General features: G+C 38.9%; 1 protein-coding gene across 3 annotated transcripts in view; it reads left to right on the top strand.

Annotated features, from left to right (window-relative positions):
- Window positions 1-17,575, top strand: part of HYDIN (HYDIN axonemal central pair apparatus protein) — a gene marked incomplete at both ends in the record, with an annotated part of 352,197 nt that overhangs the window by 34,965 nt on the left and 299,657 nt on the right. For all 3 annotated transcript variants that reach the window (XM_082863052.1, XM_082863051.1, XM_082863050.1), the window contains one exon: window positions 2,478-2,602. In XM_082863052.1, the coding sequence (XP_082719178.1) occupies window positions 2,478-2,602 (125 nt within the window). The remainder of the gene's footprint in view (window positions 1-2,477; window positions 2,603-17,575) is intronic.

Raw genomic sequence — 17,575 nt, 5'->3', positions numbered from 1 at the left:
TTTGTTTGCTTTCTCTTTCCTTTCATCTCAAGAGTCTCTAGCTATTGGGAGAGACAGGCATGAAAACTTATTATTGTACAAGGTGAGCTAATGTAAGAAGTAAAAATAAAGTTATGGCCTCTGAGAGGAAGGAGACATTATTAATAAGAGAGAGAATCAGGAAAGATTCTATTTAAAAGGTAACTTTGAGTCTAGGCTATGATGGGTGACTTTGGAAGGAGTATGACATGGAAACGGTGAATGTTCCTATCTGACCCAAGCAGTTCTGGAACTATGTAGGGGGCACTGTCTGGTTGGAAGGAAGAGTAGGTGCAGTGATGGGGAAGGTTATGGGTGTAGAGACTAAAGCCCTCCCATTCCGTCCCACCCCAGTCTGACATAGAATGTGACAGGTGTATAATGTATTTGGACAGATGTATCTGTTTAATGAGAAGGCCAAAACTAGTTGGGAGTAGATTGTGTGGGACCTCAAATGTCGAGGACTTTGAACTTTATTACATAAGTTATGGGGGCCACTGAAGGTGTTTGAACAAGAGATTGATGTGTTATATCTTGTGTGTGATTTTTTACAATGTCTCTAGAGCAGTGTGAAGGATTGAGAGGAGGATGATAAAAACCTGAATACCCAAGATCATCCTCCGGCTGCCAATGAGGGAGATAACAACAGCAATAACAAAAATAATAATAAACATTTGTTTAGCATTTCCTACATGCCAGACATTATTCTACGCCTTTACCTCTATCAACTCCTTTAATTCTCACTACAACCCTGTGAAATGGGTGCTGTCTTTATCCTCATTTTACAGTTGAGGAAACTGAATGTTCAGTGACTTACCCAAGCTCATGGCTGATCTGGGTTTTGAACTTATTCAGTTGGCTCCAGGCTAGTAACTACTACCTCTTGGTGCCCCTACAACAGTGCCTGGAGTTCATTGGAGGTTCAGTGCTGAAGGTATGGGAAAAGGACAGACAAAGGAATGGGAAAGTAGTGAAAGGAGAGGGCAATCCAAATAGAGGGCACCAGAGAAAATAAACAAGTGCCCGTGGTAGGAAGCACTCGAGGTCCTGCAGTGATAATCTCAGGTACCACCAAGTGCTACCCATGCTGTAAGCTCCATACCCTCATAGAAGAAAGGTTAGGTTTTCTGAAATTAAGTTCATTATCTAAGGGAAGGTTTAAGGACTGAAGACTAAAAACAGTTGCGATAGAAGTAAATAATCAGAAACAGCTTAGCCTGCCAGATACATTGTCCAACACATTATTTTGAAAAACTGGCAATTTAAAGAAGTGAAATGGACCATGAAAATAATTAAAAGGGCTGGGTCCTGTTTAGAAGGAAGAGCTCTGTAAGTTATTTAAGGTACTTCATGATCAGATCCAGCTTCTCTCTTACTCTTCCTTTCCAGGACAATTAAAGTCAACTGTTTCCTGTTCACAGATCCACCCTACCTCCCCATAAGGTCTGCATGCCCAAATTCTATTTTCAAGACACAGATGTCCCCAGTTTGCCTTTCCAAATGCTCCCCACCCTTCTCCAGCTTACTCTCACCCAGGAGGCTAACCTATATGGCAGAGGTCATTAGGCTCCCCATGCCTTTGGCTTCTGGTTGGGTTCAGCCAGTGGGAGTCCCAGCAGGCAATCAGGCAAAGGATGTGAGGTCAAGGCACTTTTCCCCCTAGTGTCCTATGTGTGAGGTCTCCTGGGCTGACTGTCTCTCTTAACTAAAGCCCTTTGAGCCTCATAAGGCAGCCTTCTCTTAGGACTCTGGTGGGTTTCAAAACCATTCCTTCTCCTTGACTCTTTGGGCCTAGAGGTGGTAACAGTTCTACTGTTAACAACCCTGGGCAATTGCATCATCTCTTGTAGTTTCCCTACACCCCTTCCCCCCTTTTAAAAAGACCCCTTGTTAGACTGCCCTCACCTTATCCTTGTGTGATTGTGTGATCACTTTACTTTTGAGACTCTGGTATGTTTTTCCGTCATAAAACCCTCTCTTCGCTGAACTCTCGCAAAACTTGATTTTTATCCCTTTGAAGGTACTGTTCTTTTGCAAATTACAGTATTTGCGTACATGTTATAAGTCTGTCCTTTACCGGAATCACTCAGTGAATGTTAAAAGAAAGGCTAAATGGCAAGGATACAAACAAGAATATTATGCATCATTTAAGTTTTTCTTACATTTGTTGTTCTATTACTGTTATTTTAACATTAATACTAAAGTTCTTTCACATTAACGGGAAGGTATCCTTATGAATCACTGAATTGTGGTGTCGGGTCTGTGTTGTCCGCAGAACTGGAACTCATGTCTCCTCTCCCCTTTCCCCTCACACTAGTCGGGAATGTGTTCTTTTTTTTTTTATTGGAGTATAATTGCTTTACAGTGTTGCATTAGTTTCTGCTGTACAAGGAAGTGAATCAGCTATATGTGTACATATAGGAATGTGTTCTGATGATGTGTCTCCACGTGTGTTGCAGGCCCTTCTCTGTAGAGCCATCTATTGGAACCCTTAATGTAGGAGAGTCCATGCAACTGGAAGTGGATTTTGAGCCACAAACCGTGGGCAATCACAGCGAAAAACTTATTGTGCATTACGACACAGGTATGTGTTATTCTTTGTTAAAAGTTCTACATTTTAAGAAAGGTCAGATGGAAAACATGATGAGGCAAAACAGGAAATGGTTATTTTGGCTGCGTTAGAGTAAGCTAAGACCCACAAGGTAAAGAACTAAAGACTGAACGCCTCCAGCAGAAATGATGCTGAGCCACGTATAAATGCCACCTACCAGTTTCTCCTGTGCTTGAAAGCCTGAGAAATATAGGGCTCAGAAGGAACGGAAGAAACCCATACCCAGAAGTTACACTGGTAGGCTGAGGTTATTTATATGTAAATGGGAACCTGAAGGTAACGTAATAACACATGGGTTTTCCAGTTACTGCTGCATTAGTCTAACATTTAAAAAATACAGACCCGAGTTCAGAATGTTCTCGTGTGTGTCCTCTAACTGGATGTAAGATCCGGTTACTTTAATCCTTAGAATATACAAATGTCTTACTTAAATCTAGGACTTTGTCTATTGCTGCTAGCATTTTCTTGAAGGCCCCACCCAGGATAGTAATGAAAATTCACTTATTGTTTTTGCAAATATTTAATCTATGGTCATGTAGACTGCATGTACATTACGCGAGTCTCTGAAGTTGGTTTTCAAATTAATATTTATTACTACTATTTATTATTTCATGATTTTTCTCATTTCCTTCTCACTTCTTTTTTACCCATTTGTGTTGATTGACCCAGATTGTCTGCATCAGAAGGTCACTGTAGGGAGAAAACAGAAGTGCACAGTCAGGGAAAAAGCAACAAATGATACCTAGGTCATAGTTCAGAGTTGCTGACTTTGTGGATGCTTATCTGAGCAGGATCAATCAAGCCTTTGAATAAGGACGTGTGGTTAAGTGGTCCTGGCTCCACACTGCCCAGCACAACAACAATTCATAATCAGTGGCACAATCTATATTTATCTTTTAGTGTTGTCCACAATTCACTGGCTGCTAGTAAGAAAAACCTAACCTGGACTAGCTTAAACAAAAGGGGGAAGTTTTGGCCCATGTAACCCAACAGTGGAAGATTAAAAGCACAGTACATAACCCACCAGGGATGTCAGTTTTTCAAAGTAGTGCCATTTTACACTCCCACCAGCAAAGCTTGCGAGTTCCAGTTGCTTCACACCCTTGCCTACCCATAGTGTTGTATTGTTCATTTTAGGTATACTGGATGTATAAAGTGATGTCTTCTGGTGGTTTTAATTTTTATTTCTCTAATGATTAATGATGTTCAACACCTTTTCATGTGCTTGCTGGCTTTTCATGTATCTTTTAAATTTAAGTGTTGAAGTCTTTTGCTCATTTTTGAGTTGTTTTTCCTTTTATCATTAATTTGTAAGAGTACTTTACAACTTGTTATTCTGAATACTAGTCATTTGTCAAGTATATGTGTTGTTAATTTTCTCTACCAGTCTGTAGATTGCCTTGTCATTTCCTTAATGGTATTTCTTGATGAGCTGACATTTTAAATTTTTATGAAATCTGTATTATCATTTTTTTTTTATTTTTTTATTTTTATTTTTTTTTAACATCTTTATTGGAGTATAATTGCTTTACAATGGTATGTTAGTTTCAGCTTCACAACAAAATGAATCAGTTATATATATACATATATTCCCATATCTCTTCCCGCTTGCATCTCCCTCCCTCCCACCCTCTCTATCCCACCCCTCCAGGCGGTCACAAAGCACCGAGCTGATCTCCCTGTGCTATGCGGCTGCTTCCCACTAGCTAACTACCTTACTTTTGGTAGTGTATATATGTCCATGCCTCTTTATCGCTTTGTCACCGTTTATCCTTCCCCCTCCCCATAGCCTCAAGTCCATTCTCTAGTAAGTCTGTGTCTTTATTCCTGTTTCACCCCTAGGTTTTTCATGACATTTTTTTTTTAAATTCCATATATATGTGTTAGCATACGGTATTTGTCTCTCTCTTCCTGACTTACTTCACTCTGTATGACAGACTCTAGGTCTATCCACCTCATTACAAATAGCTCAATTTTGTCTCTTTTTATGGCTGAGTAATATTCCATTGTATATATGTGCCACATCTTCTTTATCCATTCATCCGATGATGGACACTTAGGTTGTTTCCATCTCTGGGCTATTGTAAATAGAGCTGCAATGAACATTTTGGTACATGACTCTTTTTGAATTATGGTTTTCTCAGGGTATATGCCCAGTAGTGGGATTGCTGGGTCATATGGTAGTTCTATTTGTAGCTTTTTAAGGAACCTCCATACTGTTCTCCACAGTGGCTGTATCAATTTACATTCCCACCAACAGTGTAAGGGGGTTCCCTTTTCTCCACACCCTCTCCAGCATTTATTGTTTCTAGATTTTTTGATGATGGCCATTCTGACTGGTGTGAGATGATATCTCATTGTAGTTTTGATTTGCATTTCTCTAATGATTAGTGATGTTGAGCATTCTTTCATGTGTTTGTTGGCACTCTGTATATCTTCTTTGGAGAAATGTCTATTTAGGTCTTCTGCCCATTTTTGGATTGGGTTGTTTGTTTTTTTGTTATTAAGCTGCATGAGCTGCTTATAAATTTTGGAGATTAATCCTTTGTCCATTGCTTCATTTGCAAATATTTTCTCCCATTCTGAGGGTTGTCTTTTGGTCTTCTTTATGGTTTCCTTTGCTGCGCAAAAGCTTTTAAGTTTCATTAGGTCCCATTTGTTTACTTTTGTTTTTATTTCCATTTCTCTAGGAGGTGGGTCAAAAAGGACCTTGCTGTGATTTATGTCATAGAGTGTTCTGCCTATGTTTTCCTCTAAGAGTTTGATAGTTTCTGCCCTTACATTTAGGTCTTTAATCCATTTTGAGCTTATTTTTGTGTATGGTGTTAGGGAGTGATCTAATCTCATACTTCTACATGTAGCTGTCCAGTTTTCCCAGCACCACTTATTGAAGAGGCTGTCCTTTCTCCACTGTACATTTCTGCCTCCTTTGTCAAAGATAAGGTGACCATATGTGCGTGGGTTTATCTCTGGGCTTTCTATCCTGTTCCATTGATCTGTCTTTCTGTTTTTGTGCCAGTACCATACCGTCTTGATAACTGTAGCTTTGTAGTATAGTCTGAAGTCTGGGAGCCTGATTCCTCCAGTTCCTTCTTTCGTTCTCAAGATTGCTTTGGCTATTCGGGGTCTTTTGTGTTTCCATACAAATTGCAAAATTTTTTGTTCTAGTTCTGTGAAAAATGCCAGTGGTAGTTTGATAGGGATTGTATTGAATCTATAGATTGCTTTGGGTAGTAGAGTCATTTTCACAATGTTGATTCTTCCAATCCAAGAACATGGTAGATCTCTCCATCTATTTGTATCATCTTTAATTTCTTTCATCAGTGTCTTATAATTTTCTGCATACAGATCTTTTGTCTCCTTAGGTAGGTTTATTCCTAGATATTTTATTCTTTTTGTTGCAGTGGTAAATGGGAGTGTTTTCTTGATTTCACTTTCAGATTTTTCATCATTAGTATATAGGAATGCCAGAGATTTCTGTGCATTAATTTTGTATCCTGCCACTTTACCAAATTCATTGATTAGCTCTAGTAGTTTTCTGGTAGCATCTTTAGGGTTCTCTATGTATAGGATCATGTCATCTGCAAACAGTGACAGCTTTACTTCTTCTTTTCCGATTTGGATTCCTTTTATTTCCTTTTCTTCTCTGATTGCTGTGGCTAAAACTTCCAAAACTATGTTGAATAAGAGTGGTGAGAGTGGGCAACCTTGTCTTGTTCCTGATCTTAGTGGAAATGCTTTCAGTTTTTCACCATTGAGGATGATGTTTGCTGTGGGCTTGTCATGTATGGCCTTTATTATGTTGAGGAAAGTTCCCTCTATGCCTACTTTCTGCAGGGTTTTTATCATAAATGGGTGTTGAATTTTGTCAAAAGCTTTCTCTGCATCTATTGAGATGATCATATGGTTTTTCTCCTTCAGTTTGTTAATATGGTTTATCACATTGATAGATTTGCGTATATTGAAGAATCCTTGCATTCCTGGAATAAACCCCACTTGATCATGGTGTATGATCCTTTTAATGTGCTGTTGGATTCTGTTTGCTAGTATTTTGTTGAGGATTTTTGCATCTATGTTCATCAGTGATATTGGCCTGTAGTTTTCTTTCTTTGTGACATCCTTGTCTGGTTTTGGTATCAAGGTGATGGTGGCCTCGTAGAAGGAGTTTGGGAGTGTTCCTCCCTCTGCTATATTTTGGAAGAGTTTGAGAAGGATAGGTGTTAGCTCTTCTCTAAATGTTTGATAGAATTCGCCTGTGAAGCCATCTGGTCCTGGGCTTTTCTTTGTTGGAAGATTTTTAATCACAGTTTCAATTTCAGTGCTTGTGATTGGTCTGTTCATATTTTCTATTTCTTCCTGATTCAGTCTTGGCAGGTTGTGCATTTCTAAGAATTTGTCCATTTCTTCCAGATTGTCCATTTTATTGGCATAGAGTTGCTTGTAGTAATCTCTCATGATCTCTTTTATTTCTGCAGTGTCAGTTGTTACCTCTCCTTTTTCATTTCTAATTCTATTGATTTGAGTCTTCTCCCTTTTTTTCTTGATGAGTCTGGCTAGTGGTTTATCTATTTTGTTTATCTTCTCAAAGAACCAGCTTTTAGTTTTATTGATCTTTGCTATTGTTTCCTTCATTTCTTTTTCATTTATTTCTGATCTGATTTTTATGATTTCTTTCCTTCTGCTAGCTTTGGGGTTTTTTTGTTCTTCTTTCTCTAATTGCTTGAGGTGCAAGGTTAGGTTGTTTATTCGAGATGTTTCCTGCTTCTTAAGGTGGGCTTGTATTGCTATAAACTTCCCCCTTAGAACTGCTTTTGCTGCATCCCACAGGTTTTGGGTCGTTGTGTCTCCATTGTCATTTGTTTCTAAGTATTTTTTGATTTCCTCTTTGATTTCTTCAGTGATCACTTCATTATTAAGTAGTGTATTGTTTAGCCTCCATGTGTTTGTATTTTTTACAGATCTTTTCCTGTAATTGATATCTAGTCTCATGGCGTTGTGGTCAGAAAAGATACTTGATACAATTTCAACTTTCTTAAATTTACCAAGGCTTGATTTGTGACCCAAGATATGATCTATCCTGGAGAATGTTCCATGAGCACTTGAGAAAAATGTGTATTCTGTTGTTTTTGGATGGAATGTCCTATAAATATCAATTAACTCCATCTCGTTTAATGTATCATTTAAAGCTTGTGTTTCCTTATTTATTTTCATTTTGGATGATCTGTCCATTGGTGAAAGTGGGGTGTTAAAGTCCCCTACTATGAATGTGTTACTGTCGATTTCCCCTTTTATGGTTGTCAGTATTTGCCTTATGTATTGAGGTGCACCTATGTTGGGTGCATAAATATTTACAATTGTTATATCTTCCTCTTGGATCGATCCCTTGATCATTATGTAGTGTCCTTCTTTGTCTCTTCTAATAGTCTTTGTTTTAAAGTCTATTTTGTCTGATATGAGAATTGCTACTCCAGCTTTCTTTTGGTTTCCATTTGCATGAAATACCTTTTTCCATCCCCTTACTTTCAGTCTGTATGTGTCTCTAGGTCTGAAGTGGGTCTCTTGTAGACAGCAAATATATGGGTCTTGTTTTTGTATCCATTCAGCCAATCTGTGTCTTTTGGTGGGAGCATTTAGTCCATTTACATTTAAGGTAATTATCGATATGTGTGTTCCTATTCCCATTTTCTTAGTTGTTTTGGGTTTGTTATTGTAGGTCCTTTCCTTCTTTTGTGTTTCTTGCCTAGAGAAGTTCCTTTAGCAGTTGTTGTAGAGCTGGTTTGGTGGTGCTGAACTCTCTCAGCTTTTGCTTGTCTGTAAAGGTTTTAATTTCTCCATCAAATCTGAATGAGATCCTTGCTGGGTAGAGTAATCTTGGTTGCAGGTTTTTCTCCTTCAACACTTTCAATATGTCCTGCCACTCCCTTCTGGCTTGCAGAGTTTCTGCTGAAAGATCAGCTGTTAACCTTATGGGGATTCCCTTGTGTGTTATTTGTTGTTTTTCCCTTGCTGCTTTTAATATGTTTTCTTTGTATTTAATTTTTGACAGTTTGATTAATATGTGTCTTGGCATATTTCTCCTTGGATTTATCCTGTATGGAACTCTCTGTGCTTCCTGGACTTGATTAACTATTTCCTTTCCCATATTAGGGAAGTTTTCAACTATAATCTCTTCAAATATTTTCTCAGTCCCTTTCTTTTTCTCTTCTTCTTCTGGAACCCCTATAATTCGAATGTTGGTGCGTTTAATGTTGTCCCAGAGGTCTCTGAGACTGTCCTCAGTTCTTTTCATTCTTTTTTCTTTATTCTGTTCTGCAGTAGTTATTTCCACTATTTTATCTTCCAGGTCACTTATCCGTTCTTCTGCCTCAGTTATTCTGCTATTGATCCCATCTAGAGTACTTTTAATTTCATTTATTGTGTTGTTCATCGTTGCTTGTTTCATCTTTAGTTCTTCTAGGTCCTTGTTAACTGATTCTTGCAATTTGTCCATTCTATTGTCCATTCTATCTCCAAGATTTCGGATCAACCTTACTATCATTATTCTGAATTCTTTTTCAGGTAGACTGCCTATTTCCTCTTCATTTGTTAGGTCTGGTGGGTTTTTATCTTGCTCCTTCATCTGCTGTGTGTTTTTCTGTCTTTTCATTTTGCTTATCTTACTGTGTTTGGGGTCTCCTTTTTTGCAGGCTGAAGGTTCGTAGTTCCTGTTGTTTTTTGTGTCTGTCCCCAGTGGCTAAGGTTGGTTCAGTGGGTTGTGTATGCTTCCTGGTGGAGGGTACTAGTGCCTGTGTTCTGGTGGATGAGGCTGGATCTTGTCTTTCTGGTGGGCAGGTCCACGTCTGGTGGTGTGTTTTGGGGTGTCTGTAGACTTATTATGATTTTGGGCAGCCTCTCTGCTAATGGATGGGGTTGTGTTCCTGTCTTGCTAGTTGTTTGGCATAGGATGTCCAGCACTGTAGCTTGCTGGTCGTTGAGTGAAGCTGGGTGCTGGCGTTGAGATGGAGATCTCTCGGAGATTTTTGCTGTTTGATATTATGTGCAGCTGGGAGGCCTCTTGTGGACCAGTGTCCTGAAGTTGGCTCTCCCACCTCAGAGGCACAGCACTGACTCCTGGCTGCAGCACCAAGAGCCTTTCATCCACAGGGCTCCTTAATTTGGGATGATTCGTTGTCTATTCAGGTATTCTACAGATGCAGGGTATATCAAGTTGATTGTGGAGCTTTAATCCGCTGCTTCTGAGGCTGCTGGGAGAGATTTCCCTTTCTCTTCTTTGTTCTCACAGTTCCCAGGGGCTCAGCTTTGGATTTGGCCCCGCCTGTGCGTGTAGGTCGCCGGAGGGCGTCTGTTCTTTGCTCAGACAGGACGGGGTTAAAGGAGCCGCTGATTCGGAGGCTCTGGCTCACCCAGGCCGGGGGGGGGGGGGGGGGGGGGGGGGTAGGGAGGGTCACGGAGTGCGGGGCGGGCCTGCAGCGGCAGAGGCCGGCGTGACGCCGCAGCCTGAGGCGCGCCTAGCGCTCTCCGGGGGAGCCGTCCCTGGATCCCGGGACCCCGGCAGTGGTGGGCTGCACAGGCTCCCCGGAAGGGCGTGTGGCTAGTGACCTGTGTTCGCACACAGGCCTCCTGGCTGCGGCAGCAGCGGCCCTAGCGTCCCATGTCCGCCCCTGGGCTCCGCACTCTTAGCCGCGGCTCGTGCCCGTCCCTGGAGCTCTCTCAAGCAGCGTTCTTAATCCCCTCTCCTCGTGCACCAGGAAACAAAGAGGGACGTAAAAGTCTCTTGCCTCTTCGGCAGGTCCAGACCCCTCCCCGGACTCTCTCCCGGCCAGCCGCGGCGCACCAACGCCCTGCAGGCTGTGTTCACGCCGCCAACCTCAGTCCTCTCCCGGCGCTCCGACAAAAGCCGGAGCCTCAGCTCCCAGTCCCGCCCGCCCCGGCGGGCGAGCAGACAAGCCTCTAGGCTGGTGAGTGCCGGTCGGCCCGATCCTCTGCGCTGGAATCTGTTCGCTTTGCCCTCCGCACCCCTGTTGCTGTGCTCTCCTCTGCGGTTCCCAAGCTCCCCCACTCCGCCTCCCGAAGTCTCCACTCGCGAAGGGGCTTCCCAGCGTGTGGACACTTTTCCTCCTTCTCCGCTCTCTCCCGCTGGTGCAGGACCCGTCCCTATCCTTTTGTCTCTGTTTAGCTTTTTCTTTTGCCCTAACCAGGTACGTGGGGGGTTCCTTGCCTTTTGGGAGGTCTGAGGTCTTCTGCCAGCGTTCAGTAGGTGCTCCGTAGGAGTTGTTCCACGCGTAGATGTATTTCTGGTGTATCTGTGGAGAGGAAGGTGACCTCCGCGTCTTACTCCTCCGCCATCTTCCCGGAAGTCTCTGTATTATCATTTTTTTAAATGTAATAACTTTTTAAAATTTATTTATTTTTGGCTGTGTTGGGTCTTCATTGCTGCATGTGGGCTTTCTCTAGTTGCGGCGAGCGGGGGCGGGCTTCTCATTGCAGTGGCTTCTCTTGTTGCGGAGCACGGGCTCTAGGCACGTGAACTTCAGTAGTTGTGGCGTGCGGGCTCAGTAGTTGTGGCGCACAGGCTTAGTTGCCCCACGGCATGTGGGATCTTCCCGGACCAGGGCTCAAACCCGTGTCCACTGCATTGGCAGGTGGATTCTTAACCACTGTGTCACCAGGGAAGCCCTTTTTTCTTTCAAGATTAATGCTTTTGCCTTCTTGCTAAGAAATCTTTGCCTTTTCCAAGATCATGAATATGTTCTCCTATGTTTACTTTTAGAAGGGCAGTAGTTTTAGCTGCTAGTTTAAGTTAATGATTTGTCTTTGATTTCAGTTTTGCATATGTGTCAGGTGCGGACCACGTTTCTTTTTTTTTTCTCCATGTGGGTTATTGGCTCGTCTCCATTCTATTATCTTATTCTGGTATTCCAACTACTTTATTATTCTATTACTTACTCTATAATTAGTCTGTTATTTATTACTTTTAACCTCTATTTTATGTTTTCCATTTTTTTGTAGACTTCTCTGGATACTTTCTTCCTATCTATTGTCCCATTCAATAATTCCCTCTTCAGCGAAGACTCACCTGCTGAGTTTTAATTTTTCAATTATTATTTTAATTTCTGAAAGTTTTATTTGGTTCTTGTCAAATCTGATTGCTGTCTACTCTTTTATTTTTCATGTTTCCCTTTTATTTCTTAAATATATTAAACATATTTATATTGTGTATGTGGTAATTCAAACATATTAAGTCTGCTCATCTATTTATTTATTTTGCTGTTTGTTGTTTCTTATGGTTTTTCAATCATGGTATCTGTAGAGGAGGAAAAATGTCTTTTTCCTCTACCCATTTAGGTTTTTAAGATGGGGCCCCTGTAACAAAAGACAGATTAACAAGAGAAGAACATAAAAATTTATTTAATGTAAGTTTTACATGATATGGGAGGCTTCATAAGGAAATGAAGATCTGAAGAAGTAGTAAAATCTGAATTCCTTTATGCTGGTTTGATGAAGGATGGAGAGTTGTGGGAAAACGTGACAGGACAATAAAATGACATGAGCTAAGAGTAGCAAACTGGGGGAAACAGTAAGGCCTGTTTATTCAGGCTCCTCTTGATGTCCCTCTATATTTGAAGATACGCATGCTTCTTTCTACCTGGTCTTGGAGGGCACCTCTTACATGGGGGATCTGTGGCCTGCTTCAGGAGAAGTTAAGAAAATCCCTCTTGCACCTGCCATTTCTTATGTTCCTTCAGCTTGAAATATTTAATATGCCAAGGTGCCATATTTTGTGGTAGTGTGTTCTGAACCCCATCATTATCTTATGCCTCTTTGTGTTTTGTAGTTTCTGGATTTAGCATCGTTACTTTGGGCAGGCCCTGGACTTTATGTCCTGTCCTAGGCACCCAATGCAATAGTTAAAACAGAAGTTCAAGGGTTAACAAAGTCCACTAGGGCAAAAGACAACCTTGGCACTAGATTATTTCCTGGTATTCTTCACTTTGCTTTAATGTCCTTATTTTCCTATCAGGTTAGTGATCAGTTTTAAAGTAGTTTGAAAAATGTTTTATTGAGTATTTTAGTTATTTCAATCTCCAGTTTAATGTGCTACTTAAAGCTGCTTTTAATGTATGTCTTTTTTCACATTATTCAGCAATACTTATGCAGTAGTTCATCCTTTCCCACTAGTTTTCAATCCTTTGTGTATATCATAAACACAGTTTATCCCTGCATGTAGTTAGGTTTCATTTAATTTCTCTCAGCAGCAGTTTTCTGGGTATGAGTCTTGAACATTTTGATTAGATTTATTCCTATATATTCATTCATGTTTGAGGATCCTGTAAGTGATTCTTCTATGACTTTTTAAATTGAGGTATGATTTAGATATAAGATGCACAGATCTTAAATGTACAGTTTGATTCATTTTGACAAATGTAAATGCCTGTGTAACACATTCAAGATATAAAACATCTATCACCTCACAAAGTTCCCTCATGCCCCTTTCCAGTCAATCCCTCCATCTGCCATCCCAGAGATTCTGATTTCTATCATCTTATATTAGTTTTGCTTGTTCTTGGACTTCAGATAAATGTACTCATACAGTATATACTCTTTTGAGTCTGGTTTCTTTCATTCAACATAATGTTTTTGAAATTTATTCATATTGTTGTGTGTATTGGCAATTCCCTTTTTACTGCTGAGCAGTATTCCACTGTTTGGTTATACATAGTTTATCCATTCTTCTGTTAATGTAACTGAATTGTTTGAAGTTTGGGGCTATTATGAATAAAGCTTTAATAACCATTATTGTACAAGTCGTGTGTGTGTGTGTGTGTGTGTGTACATATGCGTTTATTTCTCTCGGGTAAATATTTGGGAGTAGAATTGCTGGATCATAGAGTAGTTATATGCTTAACTTTATAAGAAACTTCCAAAAAGTTTTCTAAAGTGGTTGAAGCATTTTACATTCCCACCAGCACTGTTTAAGGGTTCCAGTTACTCCACATCCTCACCAGCTCTTGGTCATGTGCTTTTTAAAAATTGAATTGACTTACAATATTAATATTAGTTTCGGGTGTACAACATAGTGATTTGATATTTTTATGTATTGCAAAATGATCACCACGGTAAGTCAGGTGACCATCTGTCACCATACAAAGTTATTACAATATTATTTACTATATTCACTATGTTGTATATTAATCCCTGTGACATTGGCTTTTTTATTTTTATTTTTTAAAATAATTTTTATTGGAATATAGTTGTTTTACAATGTTGTGTTAGTTCCTGATATGTATAGTGAATCAGCTATACGTATACATATGGTATATGTATACATATGCTCTATGTATACATATATCCCCTCTTTTTTGGATTTCCTTCCCATTTAGGTTACCACAGAGCACTGAGTAGAGTTCCCTGTGCTATACAGTAGGTTCTCATTAGTTATCTATTTTATACATAGTAGTGTGTATATGTCAATCCCATTCTCCCAATTCATCCCCCCCCCCAACATATCCATACGTCCGTTCTCACGTCTGTGTCTCTATTTCTGTTTTGCAAATAAGTTCATCCGTATCGTTTTTCTGGATTCCATATATAAGCGATATTATACGATATTTGTTTTTCTCTTTCTGACTTACTTCACTCTGTATGACAGACTCTAGGTCCATCCATATCTCTACAAATGACCCAGTTTCGTTCCTTTTTATGGCTGAGTAATAGTCCATTGTATATATATACCACATCTTTATCCATTCATCTGTTGATGGACATTTAGTTTGCTTCCATGTCCTGGCTATTATAAATAGTGCTGCAATGAACATAGGGTGCATGTGTCTTTTGGAATTACGTTTTTTTCGGGGTATACACCCAGTAGTGGGATTGCTGGGTCATAAGGTAGTTTTATTTTTAGTTTTTTAAGGAACCTCCATACTGTTCTCCATAGTGGCTGTATCAATTTGCATTCCCACCAGCTGTGCAGGAGGGTTCCCTTTTCTCCACACCCTCTCCAGCATTTATTGTTTTTAGATATTTTGCTGATGGCCATTCTGACCAGTGTGAGGTGATACCTTATCGTAGTTTTGATTTGCATTTCTCTAATAATTAGTGATGTTGAGCATCTTTTCATGTGTTTGTTGGCCATCTGTATATCTTCTTTGGAGAAATGTCTATTTAGTTCTTCCACCCATTTTTTGATTGGGTTGTTTGTTTTTTTGATACTGAGCTGCATGAGCTGTGACATTGACTTTATAGCTGGAGGTTTGTACCTTTTAATCCTCTGTCCCTATTTTGCCCATCTGTCCCCTCCCCTCTGGCAACCACCAGTTTGTTCTCTGTATCTTTGAGTCTATTTCTGTTTTGTTGTGTTTGTTCATTTGTTTTGTTTTAATTTGAGTCATTCTAGTGGAAGTGAAGTGGTATCTCTTCTGGTTTAAATTTGCATTTCCCTAATGACTTGTAATGTTGAGTAACTTTTCATGTGCTTCTATTTTTATCTTCTACTCTCAGGTGTGTATTCAAGGTTTTTGCCCAATCTTTATTGGGTTATTTATCATTTTGTTATTGGCCTGTAGTTTTTGTATATTCTCCATACAAGTCTTTCAGAAATTATTATTGTTAATATTTTCTCACAATCAGTGGATTATCTTTCTAATTTCTTAACAGGGTCTTTTCATTAGCAAAGTAATTTAATTTTGATGAAATACAGTTTATCATTTTTTTCTTTTATAACTAGTGTGTTTTTTTCTAATTTCATTTTTTAAGTTTTTGTGAATGTATCAAAATATTGAATTTTGTATGTTGATCATTTATCTACAGAGCTTGATAAATTTACTTATTAGCTCATGATTTATCTGTAGATGATATTAGATTTTGTTTATATACAATCAGTCATCTGCAAATAATCATAGTTTTCTTCTTTTTAAATTTTTAGCCTTTTGTTTCCTATTATTTCTTGCATAGGCTAGGCCTTCAGTACAGTGATCAATGGAAATTATTATAGTGAATGAACATCCTTTTCTTTTTTCTTTTTTTTTTTTTGCGGTACGCCGGCCTCTCACCGCTGCGGCCTCTCCCGCCGCGGAGCACAGGCCCCGGACACGCAGGCCCAGCGGCCACGGCCCACGGGCCCAGCCGCTCCGCAGCATGTGGGATCCCCCCCAGACCGGGGCATGAACCTGCGTCCCCCACATCAGCAGGCGGACCCTCAACCACTGCACCACCAGGGGAGCCCCAAACATCCTTTTCTTGTTCTCAGTCTCAGAGGGGAAGTGCTCAGTGTTTCATGAATTAGTATGATGACTTTAGTGGATACTCTTTATCAGATTAAGTGAATTCCCTTCTATCTGTAGGTTTCTAAGACTTTCAATCTTGAATGTGTTTTGAATTTCATCAATTACTTCTGCTTTTGTTGAGATGATTATGTATTATTTCACTTTTATTCTTCTAATGCACAGATTGAATTTCAAATACTAAATCCCTGCTATATTCTGGGGTAAATGTAAGTTTTAACCATTATCATTTTAATAAATCCCTGGATTAGATATGCTAATATTTTCTTTGAAAGTTTGGCATCCAAATTCATGAGAAAGATTGGCCTGCCTATAATTTTGTTTTCATGAAATGCCTTTGTCTTTGGTCTGAAAAAACAAATTGGTCTCATAAAACAAGTTGAGAATTATTCTCTTTTAAAACTCTCTCCGGAAGAATTTTTTTAAGATTCATGTTATTTCTTCCTTAAATGATTGAAAATTTCATTGTTCAAGCCATTCGGGTCTAGAGCCTTTTAAAAATGGATTCAGTTTCTTTAGTAGATATAGATCTACTGAGATGTTTCTATTTTTCCTTATGTAATTTTTGGTAAACTTTTTCAAAGAATTTTCCCATTTAATCTAAAATTTTAAATTTGCTGGCGTAAAATTGTTTATAATAACTATAATCTGTGTAATGTCTTTAGGACCTATAGTGATATCTCCTCTTTCATTATTGATATTGGTAATTTGTATCTTTTTATTTCTTGATCTGTATTGTTAGGGCTTTATTCAGAGAACCAACTTTTGATGATTTTCTCTATTGTTCATTTCTTTTCAATATCATTGATTTCTATTCTTTATTATTTCATTCCTTCTACTTTCTGTAGGTTTAATTTGTTGTACTTTTTCTAAACCTTAGGAGAGATGCTTAGAGCACTGATTTTTAACCTTTCATCTTATCTAATATATGCATTTAAGTCAATAAATTTTCCTCCAAACCTGACTATATCTTCAGCCCGTATGTTTTTATATGTTTCATTTACATTAACACATAATTGACAGTATTTTAGAATTTCCATTTTTACTTCTTCTTTGATCCATGGGCTACTTAGCAGTGTGTTGCTTAGTATTTAAACATTTGGGAATTTTTCTAGTTTTCTTTTTGTTATTGATTTCCAGCTGAGTTCCACTAGTGACAGAAAACAAATTCTGTATGATTTCTATCTTTGAAAATAGTTGAGACTTAACATTATAGCCCAGAATGGGTTCCATTTTGGTAAATGAGCCCTGTGTACTTGAAAAGAGTACAAGTTCCTCAGATATCAATTAGGTCAAGTTTGTTAATAATCATGTTGTTCAGTCTGTATCTCTACTAATGTTTTTCTTCTTATTTTATTAGTTATTGGAAGATGTCATTAAAATCCACAACTATGATTGTGAATTTTCTATTTCTCTTTTTTTGGTGATATCAGTTTTCATTTTGTATGTTTTGAGGCTATGATGCTTGGTGTATATACATTTAGGTTTGTTATAACTTACTGTTGAATTAACTATTTTATCATTATGAAATGTTTCTCAATCATTTATAAGATTTCTGACATCAAAGACTGCTTGATCTGATATTTGTTTAGTACAGCAGCTTTCTTTTGATTGGTGTGTACGTAGTATATTCTATTCATCCTCTTTATTTCAACTTTTCGGT

Source organism: Leucopleurus acutus (genome assembly GCF_964270905.1).
Source record: "Leucopleurus acutus genome assembly, chromosome: 20".
NCBI lineage: Eukaryota > Metazoa > Chordata > Mammalia > Artiodactyla > Delphinidae > Leucopleurus > Leucopleurus acutus.
The sequence above is the reverse complement of the archived record's forward strand: the minus strand, read 5'-3'. Positions and strand labels throughout refer to the sequence as shown.